Source organism: Procambarus clarkii, chromosome 50 (genome assembly GCF_040958095.1).
Source record: "Procambarus clarkii isolate CNS0578487 chromosome 50, FALCON_Pclarkii_2.0, whole genome shotgun sequence".
Lineage (NCBI taxonomy): Eukaryota > Metazoa > Arthropoda > Malacostraca > Decapoda > Cambaridae > Procambarus > Procambarus clarkii.
In genome coordinates, this window is record NC_091199.1 from 7,092,475 (window position 1) to 7,108,456 (window position 15,982).

The following is a 15,982-nucleotide window of genomic DNA, read 5'->3' on the forward strand; positions in this document are numbered from 1 at the left end:
AATATATACATGAAGGTGTGTGTGGGGAACACACAACAAGCTTGGACAAAACATGGAAAGGAAAAAAATGAGGAAATAAGAGATAAAAAAAATTTGTATAAGGATGGCGTTTTCGAAGGAGAAAGATTATTATTGAAAAAGAGAAACTAGAAAACCAATATACCAAAGTCAAGAAACAAATCAAATGTAGCTCAGTCGATTAAGGCAGTGTCTGGGATGCTCCCGGACGCAGGTTCGAATCCTCGTCACGGCCCTTGTGGATTTGTTCAAATGTAAGAGAAAATGTAGTTTCCTGTTCCTCCTCTCCCTCTATCACTCCCCTTCTCTACTTCCCTCTTTTCCATCCTGTTTCCCTCCCTCACCGGCTGACCATCTTCGAAGGGTGACATCATAATGTTGCAAGACGTCGAGGTGTAGACCTCATCCGGGATCCCCATTAAGTTGGTGCTGGTGAGCGTTCCTAGGAGACAACTGACGTCACTTGCATCCTTCCAGGTGTTGGTGGGCCTGGAAGGTCAGAGGTCAAAGGTCACCACAAGGTCAAGGGTCACAGAGGAACGGAAGTCAAGAGGGCAAGCTACTTGGGGAGGTGGACAGCAGGATAAAAACAGTTATAAACAAATTCTATAAAAAACAGAAAAATATTATTCTAGTTCCAGGATTTATACACCATTTAGGGCCAGCATATCTGGCAACCAGGACCCCAGACCCGAGGAGCAAGAGTGTTATGGCCTACCGGTACTATGTGGTCCATACCTTCAATACGCAGCATTCTTAGTCTGTCCCTTATCCTTTGCCTTGAAGAGGCGCCTTATAAGCCCCCGTCGATCCCCTCAGTACCTCTCTTGATACTGGTGATGGGTCAAAAGGGCCACCACTTACGGGCTATTCATGCCCGTGCCACATTTTGGGTGGCTTAATCTTCATCAATCATCAATCAATCCCTCAGTACCGGAAGAGGAGGTGGAGAAAAGAAAGATAACGAGCAGGAAGCATAAGAGAGCTGTGGTCTTTAAGTTCCAGGAGTGAGACTGGAAAGCAATAACAAGTTCTGGAATGTCATTTAGAAGCGTCATTTCCTTTAGGAATGACACTTCCCAATGACCTTCCCTAAATGGTAAAGCCTCGTGGAATGACCTTTCATTCTGATCTTCAGAAGTAATACTAAGCAATAACCTGTAATGGGACACTTAGCAAGAAATAAGGCATATAATGACCATATATTTTCGGATCTTAAGGGACTAGTTTTACATATGACATGAGGCCAGATTCACGAATCAGTTACGCAAGCACTTACGAGCGTGTACATCTTTTCGCAATCTTTGGCGGCTTTGTTTACAATTATTGAACAGTTAATGAGCTCCGAAGCACCAGGAGGCTGTTCATAACAATACCAATTGATTGTTAAGTTTTCATGTTTGTAAACTGTTTAATAAATGTAACCAACGCCGTCAAAGATTGAGGAAAGATGTACAAGTTCGTAAGTACTTGCGTAACTGCTTCGTGAATCGATTGATGATTGATTGATAAAGATTAAGCCACCCAAGAGGTGGCACGGGCATGAATAACCCGTAGTGGTACAATTTTTTGTTCAGTAAATCTTTTCAGTGTTTCGTGAATTATTGTTGTTAAAGATTCAGCTACTGGGAACAATGTTCCAAGTAGCACGGGCTATGGTGAGCCCGTAATGGACTTACCAGGCACAGGAGCGGGCTGTAACTGTGTTTCTTGAATGTTGTTGTTATAGATTCAGCTACTCGGAACAAGTTCTAAGTAGCACGGGCTATGGTGAGCCCGTAGTGGACTTACCTGGCACAGGAGCGGTGTTGAATGAGTGTGTTTCGTGAATCTGGCCCCTTATCTTTATAGAGCTACCTTACAAATGGTCTCACCCTCTGACATTGATAAGCATCTGCTCAATCTGTTGCTGCTGCGACTGGTCGAGGCATGGAGGTACCGGGCTCATGAAGGCTTTCTGTGGACAGGTGCAAACACAGGTTTATTTTTTTAGGTCTTCAGTTATAACTGTTTATAATGGAAACAGGAAAGTCTCAGGCCTCACTTTCTCCTTAAACTAAACCCGTGGCTCAGTTGGCTTGTGTACAGGATTCCTGTACAGGATGGATATACACTTTTTATATCGCCAAGGCTTAAACACATATCTGGGAATTAGGCAACTGTTGTGATCTGTTAATGTCAGTTACAATTAACCCCACAGGCTTCCTGTCCCCGACACTGGGGAATGGAATGCACTATGGAATGGAATGGATAAATGGAATGCATTAGGCAGTGATGTGTTTATATATGGTGTTTATAAATCTTGTTTATCTGTATCTTTTGCTACCCAGTCTCCCAATCTTTATGTACCCAATCTGAACATGTTTACCATTGTGATCATTGCTGTCTTATATGTGCTGTCAATCTGCTGTATGGTGTCTATTAACCTTGTTTAAATTACTAATCAAGCTGTCAATGTAATTAATCAGAGCTTTAATATAACAATGTGCTTTAATATACCTACTTTTCTCTCTCATCTCATTTTTCTCTTGTAATGTATCTTTATCATTTATCAATTCTGATAGAAATTACCTACTTAAAATTATCTGCTAGATTAAGGACCTGCCCGAAACGCTGCGCGTACTAGTGGCTTTACAAGAATGTAAATACTGTACTATCCAATGTATTCTCACAAACCCAATGTACCTTCTTGTATATATATAAATAAATAAATAAATAAATAAATAAATAAATGTGGTGGAGGCTGACTCCATACACACTTTCAAGTGTAGATATGATAGAGCCCAGTAGGCTCAGGAACCTGTACACCAGTTGATTGACAGTTGAGAGGCGGAACCAAAGAGCCAGAGTTCAACCCCCCGCAAGCACAACTAGGTGAGTTAGATGAGTTCTAGAAAGAAGTTCCCGAAGTACTGGAAAAGTTGTGTTAGTCCTATATATTATATGTTTTCTTTAACCGATCATTCAAGCTCATTTTCTGTCTTAGAGGGTAAAGTTAAGGGGATAACTAAGCTACTTTAGTCAGGCAGTTACAAAGGTGTACTCTTAAGGTCACGATCGGTAATAGGTAAGGGCAGACATAGCCTAAGCTAGTCTATCCTCTTGAGATGTATTGTATTATCTCAGTAAACTTGAACTTGATCGTTAATGTTGCTCGAGGATTTCTTCCCGAGGATATTTATGAATTGCCTTACTCCTAAGAAAACAGTTAAGTTTACTTGAAAATCTTGAATTTAGTTGTAATGTGACACTGGTAGTGATTTTTAGGGGTAACATACTTATCTAAGTATGATTGATCTTATCTACTTATGATTGACAATCTACTTATGATTGTCTTATCCTCTGTATCCCTTACAGTAAACTTTAAGCAAAATGTTGACATAGTTTCAACCCGTTGTTATGGTAACATAACGTATACTATGGTAATATATCCTACCCCCAACTGGCGTGTCAAACAGATTAAAGCGAATTACTGGTGCTTTATCCTCTTGTGTTGCAAAATGTAACTACATGAGGACCTACACTGATCAATTACTGATTGAAATAAGTGGCTTAGGAGCTGAAGGTAGTTGGGACAGACGAGGTATGAGACCAATATGCGGAGGGCACACAATTAAGTCCCCCCAGGGGGGAGGGGGACATGCGAGTAAGTCCACACGAGAGGAGGACACGACGGTAAGTCTTGGATGAGGGAAATCAAGGGGAGAGGACGAGGGGACACAAAGTTAAGTCCACACGAGGGGACACAAAGGTAATTCCAGGACGAGGGGACACAAAGGTAATTCCAGGACGAGGGGACACAAGCACAATATACTAGCCTCCTTCGGCGGCAACAATCAAAATCAAGGGGTGAAATCAGCATGAGAGAACAAACATGTAAACAATAGGTTCAAATTAGCCAGAGATATCAGGCTTTTCTTAATTTTAAGACTAATGAGTTGAACACATTAGAAGAAGCATTGGAATTAAACCCCATACTAGAATTCAACTATAAATCAAGAAAATCCCACGGGGAGGAAATGCCACAAATCTCTCATTCCGGGAGTACACGTTAAGAACATACATGTCACACACAGGTACACAGAGACACACACAATGACAAACACACTCAAGAACTGTCACACACACTAACAAACTAACCTGGAGACGTTTGATGAACTCGTAGGAGGCGAATTCGTCCATTTTCTTCAAGTTATCCGCATTGAGGTCAAATGCACAGTTACCAAGCTTGTTTAGCTCACATATTCCCAGCTGGGCTCCCGACGTACCCATCTGGGGAGACAGGAAGGGAAGAAAGACGGCCAAACTATTTAATTATTTTCAATTTCCGATAGTTAAAAAGCTTGTTTATATCAACTAAGAAGTTTACTTCATTCAGAAATGTAACTGCACATCTCCTAAAGGAGTGACAATAAGGAGCAGAACTCTCTTGAGTGGGATATGACCGTGTTTATACTTCATGACAGATGAACAAATCCACAAGGGCCGTGACGAGGATTCGAACCTGCGTCCGAGAGCATCCCAGACACTTCATTTGATGCATCACGCAATTGTGAATTCTGTGTGTTCATGACAGATGCTCAACGCCACCAATTAACCACCTGTTGTCACTTGTATTTAAGGTCACTTGTTTACATGAAAATTTGCCTCTGAAGTCCGTAATGGTTTTAAAAATCTGCTTTCATATGAAATGATATATTATAATATTAAGACAGCATTGAAGAGTACATCATTGCATATCAGTTTGGCGAGGTTTTGGTTGATTTGTTGTTGGTCTTCAGGACTAAAACCTCTGGAGGGTTACCGGGCTCCCCACAATAGCTTGCTGATCAACCACTAAAGCACACTCTAGTCTGGCGACATTGTTCAAGACTAATGTAAACTCTTAAGTGTATATATACCGAGAACTATAGTCCACCTCACGGTGTATATATTCCTTGTGTTTGATGTGGAAGTAATCTTTCACTGTCAAGTTAGAGTTTACTTAAGTTAGAGATCATTCAAGGTCAAGATTAATTTTTTTATGCAAATATTTATAGACTGTCATCAGTATTAAGTCGTGTATTGTATTTATTGTATTCGATAACTATTTATTTAATACTAATTGATTAATATTTATAATATAACTAACTATAATACTAATTTGTATTGATTGATTGTACAATAGACTATAATACTAATTTGTATTACTATAATACTAATTATAATACTAATTTGTATTACTATTAATACTATTACTATAATACTAATTTGTATTGATTGATTCGATAACTATTTATTTAACATAAACTCAACGAGGTCACTGATACTAAAGATATAAGTGAAATACCAAATCAATATTTATAAACGATAATTAAGAAGCGAAAGGGGAGGGGGTAGAAATAGCCTAAGCTACTCTATCTCTTTGAGATGTATTTCTTGCTTATCTCAATAAACATACTTGAACTTGAACTTGTAGAAGCGAAGACTATACAATACTTTGTATATCGCATTGAATTACCTTAATTTAAATATTCTACAGTATCTCCCAATGTAAATACAAATAAATGAAACACAATCATCGAGATAAAAGCCTCATAGATAAAAATGAAAATTCCCATCACCGGGAAGGATACATTAATTTAATGATAGCAAATATTCTCCTTGATATCCTGAACAATGATGGAGACATTTGTGTAGGCTGGCATGTACTGGATATCCTGGCCGCCGGTGTGGCACCTAAGTCACCATCATAGGAAGATGGTAGATATCCTAGCAGCATGCGTATGTCTGCTTGTGATCTGCTTATCTTTTACCTTGCCATGATTTCGGGACTCAACGTCCCTGAGGTCCAGTTCTCGACTAGGCCTCCACAAAGCTTGGCTTACACAAACCATCACAGTCTTCTAGACATAACATCAGGGAACGGGACAAGAAGCAGCCCGCCTCTGTAATCTTCCTCAGCTTGTTAGCGCCGACACAGATATTCCAACAATTCTGCCAAGATTCATAGCAAACTGACGTAATTCCAGGATGGAATTCCCCAAATGAAAGGAAATACAATTAGGAAACACAGTTCACATGTTTTGCTTACCATGTCACTGACAATAGAGTTGATGAAGAGGCGCCTGCCGTCCTGGGGGATGGTGGAGAGGACGTTGGCCTTACACATCTGCATCAACAACACCTGCTTCATCTCCCCGTTCAGCACTTGCAGGGCAATGTCTCTGTCCAAGTGAGAGACACACTGAGTGAGGTAGAATGTGGGAGGCAGATTGTCCATAAATAGCTAAGAGGTGGCTCCCAGAACTGAAGCTTATTCCGCACAAACACAGACTTAGTATGTCACATATACACTTATTCATAAGCCAAATATTGACTATAAGCAAGTGCGAGAACGGGTTGCACAGACAGACGAGCGTATATAAGTTGACATGTACACAAAATAAAGCTGGCACATAAAACAGCAATCAAGAGCATGGAATCAATCAAAGCAGTGTTCACCACCTGTATGAAAGCAGAGCTAGAGTCTGCCTTGCCTTGCCAAGCATACAAAAGAACATTTAAGAAAGTTGAGAGGCTATTAATATAATTAAGAGAGAGAGAAAGATAACTATTCCTATAATTGCCATGAGAAAGTGGCAATGAAGACTCGAACACAACATTAAAGATAATTAGAGATATCGTTAAAATGAACAAGATCAACCTTAACTACATAACATCATCGGCACATGCAAAGCTGGAAAGCATTTATGAAGTCTTTAGGAGCCAGGAAAGTTAGTATTCAGGAGCCCCAACAAATAAGTCGTCAGGAGCCCAGGCAAGTTAGGCTTCATGATCCAGACGAGAATGTTGCAATTTACTGTCGTATAAAAAGCTAGAATATATTGGCTGAGTATGGGATCACAACCAAAAACAGTTCTGACCTAAACTGATACCCAGATAGCTTCGAACACTGAAGATATCGCTAGGATACGATAGGATAATCTCCGATTTAGTTCCTGATCTTAGAGAGTTAAGCTATGAAACCATGAGGGGTCTCCAGCTATTGGCAACTGAGAGATAGAGGCCAGGAATATCAGGCTCGCCTTGCAAACACCAGTATGCGAAAAAACAACATATTTCAGCGAGCAGTGGTGTAAATCTTGTGCTGCACTCACCCCATGTCCACGGCGACACACGGTGGGATACTCGTCACATCTTTGAGGAAGAGTTGCTGGCCAACATCAGTGAGGGACTTGAGTCCGGTGGGCATGTTAGTGGCGGCCCAGTCCGTCAACTTGTCTCTGAACACTCGGCACTGATGTTAAGAGAGGGAGAGAACAACACGTGAATGCCCTGTGTTCTTAATGGGGGTAGAAGTAGCCTAAGCTACTCTATCCCTTTGAGATGTATTTTTTGTTTTCTTGTCTCAATAAACTTACTTGAACTTGAACTTGTGTTCTTAAAGGGAGAACGCCACGTGGACGATACGTGTTTGTAGAAGAAATATAATTGTGTGGACGTGTAACTTTAATGGTCGTGAGGTAAATATTGAATCCTATTAAAAGCAAAAGTCTAGAGTTTTGTTATAATTATTTAATCAAATGTGTTGCATTAACAACCGGTACTGAAACGTCTTAGAAGGTCAAAGTGCGAGTTGACCCCTCTATAATCTATATCTATAAAATATATATGTTTATATTCCGTAAGGAGGTTAAGAGTATAGCTTACACCGCCATGTTAGACCCCAGAAGTGTACTGTATTTGTAACACACGAGCACACACAACAAATACTTCAGAACTCCAACATATAATGGAGCAATGTGGTTTTGGAATGTACTACTCACATTCTCCATACACTCACTACTCACAATGTACTCATTGTTCTTCATTATATTGAAAATGCAATACAATTTGATTTAAAATGATAAATAGAAAATACTCACTGCTGCCATGGACAGAGGTTTACCAGACACCTTGATAGCATCGAACACCTTAAAGAGGTCCTTAGGAACCACCTTCATGGCATCAGCGGCACTCATGCAGGGCAGGAAGTTTATGCCCTGGCTGACCACGGTGGCCGTCAGGTTAACTGCTCCTCCGAAGGTCACGTTGGCACCCCGCAGGCACTGTGGAAAGGGCACAGATGTTACTGGCTGTGGCTTGACCCCAAACGGTCAAGGGACCCCTTGACCTCGATGAAGACGATATGAAGCATCCGGGGAAGCCTTGTGGGGGCACCTGTGTACACTAATATATTGTTTTCTCCTACCACCCCTCTATATATATTGTGTATTTTGTCATTTTATTTTATTTAAAACTTCATTACACAAAAAGATATATAACATTGGTTACATGCAAGGTACAAGGCTAGTTGGCCCAGGTTGTCAAGTTCCTTCAGCTCGGCGGGCAGGAACCATGGATGTAGTGAGCATTTCCTCTCTGGACCACACCACTAAGGAGCTGAAAGAGGAAACTGCCGGCTTTAGGGTCTTTAGTTGTTTCACTTAGCTTAGAACCCAACTCCTTCAAAAAAACTAGCAGCACTTTACCCCAGGCACCAAGTGTCTCTGAGGCAATGGGGACAAAATTGTAGTGATGATCAAGATCTCTGTATTAACTAAACTTGGCTACTTCCCGGTGAGTGGCAGCGCCGCCTGGCTATGCAACACTGAAGTCAATATAGGCGTTGGCTATAGTTGAAGCAGTTTTATGTATATGTAGACCTAGGGTAGGTTAGGACAGGTTATTTTGGTTCTGTTCACAATTATTTGTTTTTATACACTAAAAGATATAGTTTATAAAAAGTGAGCTCTGACCATAAGAAACTCCAGCCTCACTCAATTCTTTTTGAGATATGTACAAGAATTGTAACAACTCTTGTATATATCTCAAAAAGAATTGAGTGAGGTGCCATAACCCAAACACGGGTGTCAGATTAGTAGCATAGAAAACAGAGACTTAGTAAGTTCTATGACAGTCTGTTGTTGTGGTAGTGTTGTAGTGACCATGTTTAAAAACTATTCTCGAGATCGGCTTCATTTGCTTCCCTAAACACACCCAAAATTAAGGTAACAATTATAGTCAACAAGAACTCACTGGCAGGGAGTAGGGTGACATGTCTCTGGCGAGCACGGACAGGCTGCCCTGCCCAAGACCTCCAATCTTCCTGGTGGGGGCGTACTCCTTGAAGAGCGGGGTGTACGAGGACAGGTCCGTCGGCGGCAGCTGGGGAAACAACAATTGGTTGAGTGAGTGATTCATTTCAAAGTTGATTGAATGAGTGATGGCAAGTACCTTGCCAAAGATTATTTTGTTACTGCTAAGTAAGGACATAGTATCGAGATGCACTTATGACTTATGTAATGACGTCCAATTATATGCAGACATTTATTTATATGGATGGAAAACTGTAGTTTAAAGTCAGTGAATGCAGCCACCTGAGGCACTAATGAACATAAAATCCAATATTACCACACACACACACACTGTTTACCTAGCGGTAACCAGGTGAATAGTGTGTGTGGCTAGAGGTTAGTGTGTTGCATCCTCGGGAAGGTCAATCATTGGTCTACGGAGACCTCAGCAAGCCTAGCACCTTTCTCTCCCCAACAGCGGGATGCCACAAGCACAAACAATTACCTGTGACATAATGACGTCAATTTGGTAAGTCGTCAATGGCTGACTTGTGGCATGAGCCTTGTCGACAATCTGCTTCCAGATTGCCTTGCTCTGGCCCTTGAGGAGGTCCGGGCTGATAAGGATCTTCAAGGAGTCGATGAGCTGGGTGAGTGTGAACACGCCGTTGGTAAAGGCCGTCGCCATGTCCGCCTTCATCAGTGCATTCATCTGCAAGATGATGAGGTTGCTATTACAACTGACCCTCTAAAAATGATACTACTTAATGCGACTATGGATAGTATGTAAAAAAAATAATGTTTTTTAGCCCAACAAAAGATCCATGTATACTACCAGGTCGAGCATAGTACAAATTTATACTAAATTAGGTCTAAGACTGCACATGGAATTGCTTATTTTGGCGAATTTTTTCACCTAAATTAAAATGAAGGGGACTAACAGGCCCTATTTTGTACAATACATTTCATAGACGCTAAGGAAACTACCATTTATGGAGACAGGGTTGTGATTTTTATACAAAATCATATATAACGAATAACAAAGACGAAGTTGTCGCCTGTTAGTTGATAATATATGTAAGTTTTTAAAGATAATACAGCCTAGTGTCAACAGATATTTTAAAAGATGTTCTGTGTTACAATTCTTGAAGCGGCTGGCTGGCTGAGGCTACCACACTTGCTTCGATATTTTGGGAAGGGTTAAACATCCATAAAAATTGTTGGGCGTTTTTAAATTGGTGATTTTGAATGAAAAGTAGTTTTTTCTTTGTTGGAAATTGGTTACAAAAATTTATCGTTGAATTATTTAACTTTTGGGGGAAATTAATGATGTGAAGTTATACTTTTATTTCCACTTTTTTTTAACACTGTTGGTGTTGGATAGAAATTGTTTGGCTTGCCTGGGATGAATGATAATTTGTAATTAGCTGTAAGCGCTTGGAACCAAGTTAGCATGATGGTTAGAAATTGTCTGGAGGAAGTTTGAAGTGTTAGGACATTTAGAGAAGTCTTGTGGGTTGGGGAAGGGGAAACGTCTTCTGAAAATAATTGTAACATGTCGGTAAGATGTGAAGTAGAAATGGTTGTAAAAGATGTCAACTTTGGGATCGAATTGTTGGGAAGTAGAACCGAATTGGGTGTAAGTAGTTGGACATGATGTGAGAAGATGGTTGGACTAACGTGAACAAATATAATGGGGAAATAGATAGGAATAAAGTAACAGGCACTATTTATATGGGAAAAACACAGAATTCGAAAGATTTGTTGATGTTATGAAATTTGTTTGGATTCACTTCAGTTAGAAACAGTTGGAATGATTCTAAGTATTGGGAATAGTTAGTTATTGTACCCACCTTAGCTGAGAACTCTGGACCTTGGACCCTCATAACACTAGAGTCCATGTATGGCAGGACTGTGGTGAGCAGCCCACGCCTGGCGGCGGCCTTCAGGTAGCAGGCAGGAGCCCTCATCATCAATGGCCCTCCTGTACATACACAACTCTACGTCAATAGGCTGGCGAGATGCCTTGTCCCAACACCCTAAATGGAAAACTAAATCCCAGTCAAAGACAAATTGACTTCAAAGTCCTCGTCCACTCACAAAACAGTGCTGTTACTGACTACTTTGAGAGTACATCATCTGAAACAAAACACAACATTACCGCTGAGGTGCGGGAGAGCCACAAAGGTTGGTAACACTCACCCAGAGCATCAACATCTTGCTTGGTGATGTTGTCGATGGTCTTGCTCGACAGTGCGTCCTGCAGGATGATGCTGGCGTCCTACAGGAAGGAACAGGGGAGCTTAGATTTCTGGCAAGGGAATGAAGAGGAGAGTTAAAGCGAGAGAAAGAGAGGGAGAGAACGAGAGATGATGAGGAATAAAAATATGGTGCCCCCATAATGTGTTCTTGGGGATATAAATAAGACACTAGAGTACATTTGAATATGTCCTGGTGTATACCCCAGTCATTCCTTCCCAGACTTTCCTTGTAGCTCTGTAAGGGCACTTACCTGAGGGTTCATATCCTTGCCCCTAAGTTTGGAGATGTTGTATGTTATGGTCTGGAGAGTGGGATCAGCTTGTCCAGCTGGTGACAGGTCTGAGGGTCCCATACACACCTGCAGAGTGCCCAGGCTGTTGTACCACGCGGTGTCCTGTGTGCAAGAAGTAGTTATATTGTGTGGTTATGGTGTGGTGGTATGTGTTACGGTGTGGGGTAATAATTCGTCTATAATGGTGCAGTTATGGGGGGTAGGTGTTATGGAATATGGTTATTGTGTAAGTTTATAAGTACACTGTGAGTATGGTGGGTGGTTAATGTGTTATTATACAGGGAGATTGTCATGCGTGATTAGTAATGCATTATGGTACACGATGATAATGCTGGATTACTAATGCATTGATGTAATGGGTGATTAAGGCACCTGATAAAAAACGGATAAGTCATAACATTATGGAAAATATCCACAGTACAATGTTAACAAAACACACGTGACGTCGTAATGACATTAATCTCAGACATCAACACAATACCATAACAGGTCGAGCCATAAACATCAAGGCCGTCAGCCATTAACTGTTGATTATTCTTATTAATAAGTATAGACATTATGAGTGAAGTAACCAGCCTACCATGCTGTGTGATGCAGGTGGCCCACCAAACCAGGGAGAGAAAGAGATAGGGAGAGGGAGAGAGAGATAGAGAGAGAGGGGAGAGAAAGAGAGATAGTGAGGAACAAAAATATGATGCCCCCATAATGTGTCCTTGGGGATCTAAATAAGACACTAGAGTAAATTTGAATATGCCCTGGTGTATACCCCAGTCATTCCTTGTTGCTCTGTAAGGGTGGTACATCGTCGGTGAGTTTACAGGAGTTTACCAAGAGTCAACACGGGTCCTCCTCCACAGCCTCGTGTTGACAACATCAACATTGTGGCCAACACTAATGATCCTCATTTGCTCCTATAGCACTAATGTTGATTACTATTTAGAAAATATACTTTAGCTAGTGCTAAGGTCTTAATTAAAATAAATAAGCATATTATTTATAAATTATCAATTGAATCAATAAATTAGCGCCTCGTGTGGCCTCACCACGCCAAACACTAATGATCCTCATTTGATCTTATAGCACTATTATTGATAACTATTTAGAAAATATACTTTAGCTTAGTGCTAAGGTCTTAATTAAAATAAATAGCATATTATTTATAAATTATCGATTGAAATCAATAATTAGCGTTCGTAGAGGTTGCCAGTGTAGACTATAATGATAACATGACTGACTAACCATCCTGTGTGATGATTTTTAGCATCATGTAGCTTTGTGACACACTATATTTCCCTTCATATACTCTAGGGGGTAGCTGCACAAATGCATATGTACCTAAATGTGTTAAAAATAATAAATATAACCAGTGGGTTAAAGAGACGCCACAGTGTTGGTGCTCGGGCCATGGCGGCGGCGGCGGCTGGCCTCCACCTTCTGTGTTTTTTTTTTTTTTGAGATATATACAAGAGTTGATACATTCTTGTACAGCCACTAGTACGCGTAGCGTTTCGGGCAAGTCCTTAATCCTATGGTCCTGGAATACGATCCCCTGCCGCGAAGAATCGTTTTTTCATCCAAGTACACATTTTACTGTTGCGTTAAACAGAGGCTACAGTTAAGGGAATTGCGCCCAGTAAATCCTCCCGGCCAGGATACGAACCCATGACATAGCGCTCGCGGAACGCCAGGCGAGTGTCTTACCACTACACCACGGAGACTTTTCATGGAGTTTTATACGCTGTGTTGTGCTCGGCCGACCGTCAGGTGTTGTTGTGAGCACGGGGGGGACCCGGACACGTGTTTAACACCTGGCTAACAGGTGCAATAAGCTGTTATTAGTCAATGAATCGCCATGAGAGAACGCGAGACTTGGGCTCCGAGGACGCCACGCCATGTGGACCGCGGCTACATATATATATATTGTGCCTGACCCTAGTAGTAGGCATCCATCAATCTCAGGAGACTATGGAGTTGCGCTCTGATGTCGGCCTGGTCTGGAGTGGCCTCACCAGGGCGCAAAGCCAAGGTAGGTTGATTCGGGGGGGAGAAGTTGTTACCCATGCAGCAGGTCTCCCCCTCTCTCCATGGCGGCGAAAGTCTCCAATGGAAAGTCATACGCCAATACGATTGGTTGCCTGACCCTACGCTTAGTGTATTAAATCAACTACAAGTTAACTTGGTTACCTCATCTCCAACACAGAATTAAAGGACGGTTTGGGGCCATGTGTGATTTATTAGTTTGACGTAAGATAATGTTATACATGCCACTAACTATTTATCCCACAGGAACACCGGTAATGAGGACCGAGTTAAACTCCACACCAAAGAATGTAAAGTTAACCTTTCATTAAAAAAACAAATCCACAAGGGCCGTGATGAGGGTTCGAACCTACGTCCAGGATGATCCCAGACGCGTCTTGAGTCCACTGCGCCACGCCATCATTAATTAATGTATTAATTTTGTGATAATAACATCAATGCCATTTCATTTATTCTAATTAATTACAATTCTTATGATAATATGCTAGGCTATAGTATAGAAGTAGTGCCGCTCTAGACTGTTAATGGGTGCTAACAGTGAACCAGCGCCTCGCTCTTTAACAATAGTTGAAGTAATTATGCTAATGGGGACCCTTCCGGCAGGTGTGTGAAGAGGCAGCGGCTACCTACGTGTATTATATGACCTATTATCCCAGGAGTGTGGACCCTATGGCCCATTATCCCAGCAGTGTGGACTCTATGGCCCATTATCCCAGGAGTGTGGACTCTATGGCCTATTATCCCAGGAGTGTGGACTCTATGGCCCATTATCCTAGGAGTGTGGACTCTATGGCCCATTATCCCAGGACTATGGACTCTATGACCTATTATCCCAGGAGTGTGGACTCTATGGCCCATTATCCCAGGACTATGGACTCTATACTACTCTACGGAACTCAGCTAAGTTGAGTCATTTCTTTCATTATTTATCATTTTGCAATTTAATTATTAGATAGTATTCTAGAGTAATTATTGTAGTCAGACTCCATACCCACAAAGACTCAGGTCCTTCACAATTGCTTCATTTTACCAGCACTCAATTGCATGATTATTTATTTAATGTAATGTTCTATGTAAGGATTTTGAATTGGAATAAGTGTTGAGAGGTAACACCCACATGAATGGTTATAAGGTTATCGTACATGTCAATGGTGATTGGTTATATTGGATGGTTGAGGAGGGCTGTAATTATGGGTAATTATGGTGCCTGCTGTACTATATAGTTATGATGAGTGGGTATAGTGGTTGGCAGGTGCATGGTGTGTTAATGGATGTTTATCAAGGTGGCCGTTGTGCTTATGGTGTGCTATGGTGTGCTGGCTATACTGGTGATAGTATGCTAATGTTAGCGCAACCCCCCCCCACCACCACCACCACCACCACACACACATGATAGAGCCCAATAGACTCACGAATCTGTACACCTGTTGATTGACGGTTGAGAGGCGGGACCAAAGAGCCAGAGCTCACCCCCGCAAACACAACTAGGTGAGAACTAGGTGAGTACGCAGGCACTAGGCGAAGCTGGAAAACGTTCAGAGGTATTCCACTAGGCTAGTCCCAGAACTAAGAGGCATGAATTACGAGTAAAGGCTGCATGAAATGCACCTCACGACACTGGAAAACAGAAGAGACACGATCACAACCTACAAAATTCTCAGGAATTGACAGGGTAGATACAAATAAACTGTTTAAACACGAACAAGGGGACACAGGTGAAAACTAAGTACCCAAATGAGCCACAGGGACGTTAGAAAGATCTTTTTCACTGTCCAGAGTAGTTAATAGCTAGAATGCATTAGGCAGTGATGTGGTGGAGGCTGATTACATACACAGTTTCAAATGCAGATATAATAAAGCCCAGTAGGCTCAGGAACCTGTACACCAAACCATTTAGCCTACAAAGTTGGGTGAGGCTAGCCTCAAACGTTGGACAGACAGAGCAACATTCTTTTACTGAAATAGACATTCCCTGCCAGCTATACTTACAGCTGCAGCTGTCATGCCGGTACACTGCTCGGCTTTACAGAGCGCTGCCTTCCAGCTCTCGCACACCTGGTACTTTGTGGGCCGGGATCTGCACCTGTAGATGAGAAGCGGTTGGTAGGTAGGTAGATGGCTGGGTACGTGGGCATTTAAGTAAGTAGGCGAATGAGTATAAAGGGAGGAAATGAGAGGGAGGATGGGATAAAGATGGGAGGGGGGGAATGGAAATGGAGAGGGAGGAGGAGGAGAGGGGTGTGATATATAAGCAGGTAATAATTGGTGGCAA

The 15,982-nt window shown here is 41.6% G+C and overlaps 1 protein-coding gene across 1 annotated transcript in view; it reads right to left on the minus strand.

The window, feature by feature from the left end:
- LOC123772644 (uncharacterized) overlaps positions 1 to 15,778 on the minus strand; it is a 51,432-nt gene extending 35,654 nt beyond the window's left edge. Inside the window, exons 1-12 of the mRNA XM_045765897.2 lie at positions 15,700 to 15,778; positions 11,629 to 11,772; positions 11,319 to 11,397; positions 10,970 to 11,100; positions 9,622 to 9,828; positions 9,079 to 9,207; positions 7,926 to 8,108; positions 7,158 to 7,297; positions 6,092 to 6,224; positions 4,159 to 4,290; positions 1,893 to 1,975; positions 363 to 507 (exon numbers count right to left, since the gene is read on the minus strand). Coding sequence (XP_045621853.2) covers positions 363 to 507; positions 1,893 to 1,975; positions 4,159 to 4,290; positions 6,092 to 6,224; positions 7,158 to 7,297; positions 7,926 to 8,108; positions 9,079 to 9,207; positions 9,622 to 9,828; positions 10,970 to 11,100; positions 11,319 to 11,397; positions 11,629 to 11,772; positions 15,700 to 15,714 — 1,521 coding nt within the window. The 5' untranslated portion in view covers positions 15,715 to 15,778. The remainder of the gene's footprint in view (positions 1 to 362; positions 508 to 1,892; positions 1,976 to 4,158; positions 4,291 to 6,091; positions 6,225 to 7,157; positions 7,298 to 7,925; positions 8,109 to 9,078; positions 9,208 to 9,621; positions 9,829 to 10,969; positions 11,101 to 11,318; positions 11,398 to 11,628; positions 11,773 to 15,699) is intronic.
- Positions 15,779 to 15,982: the final 204 nt, after the last annotated feature.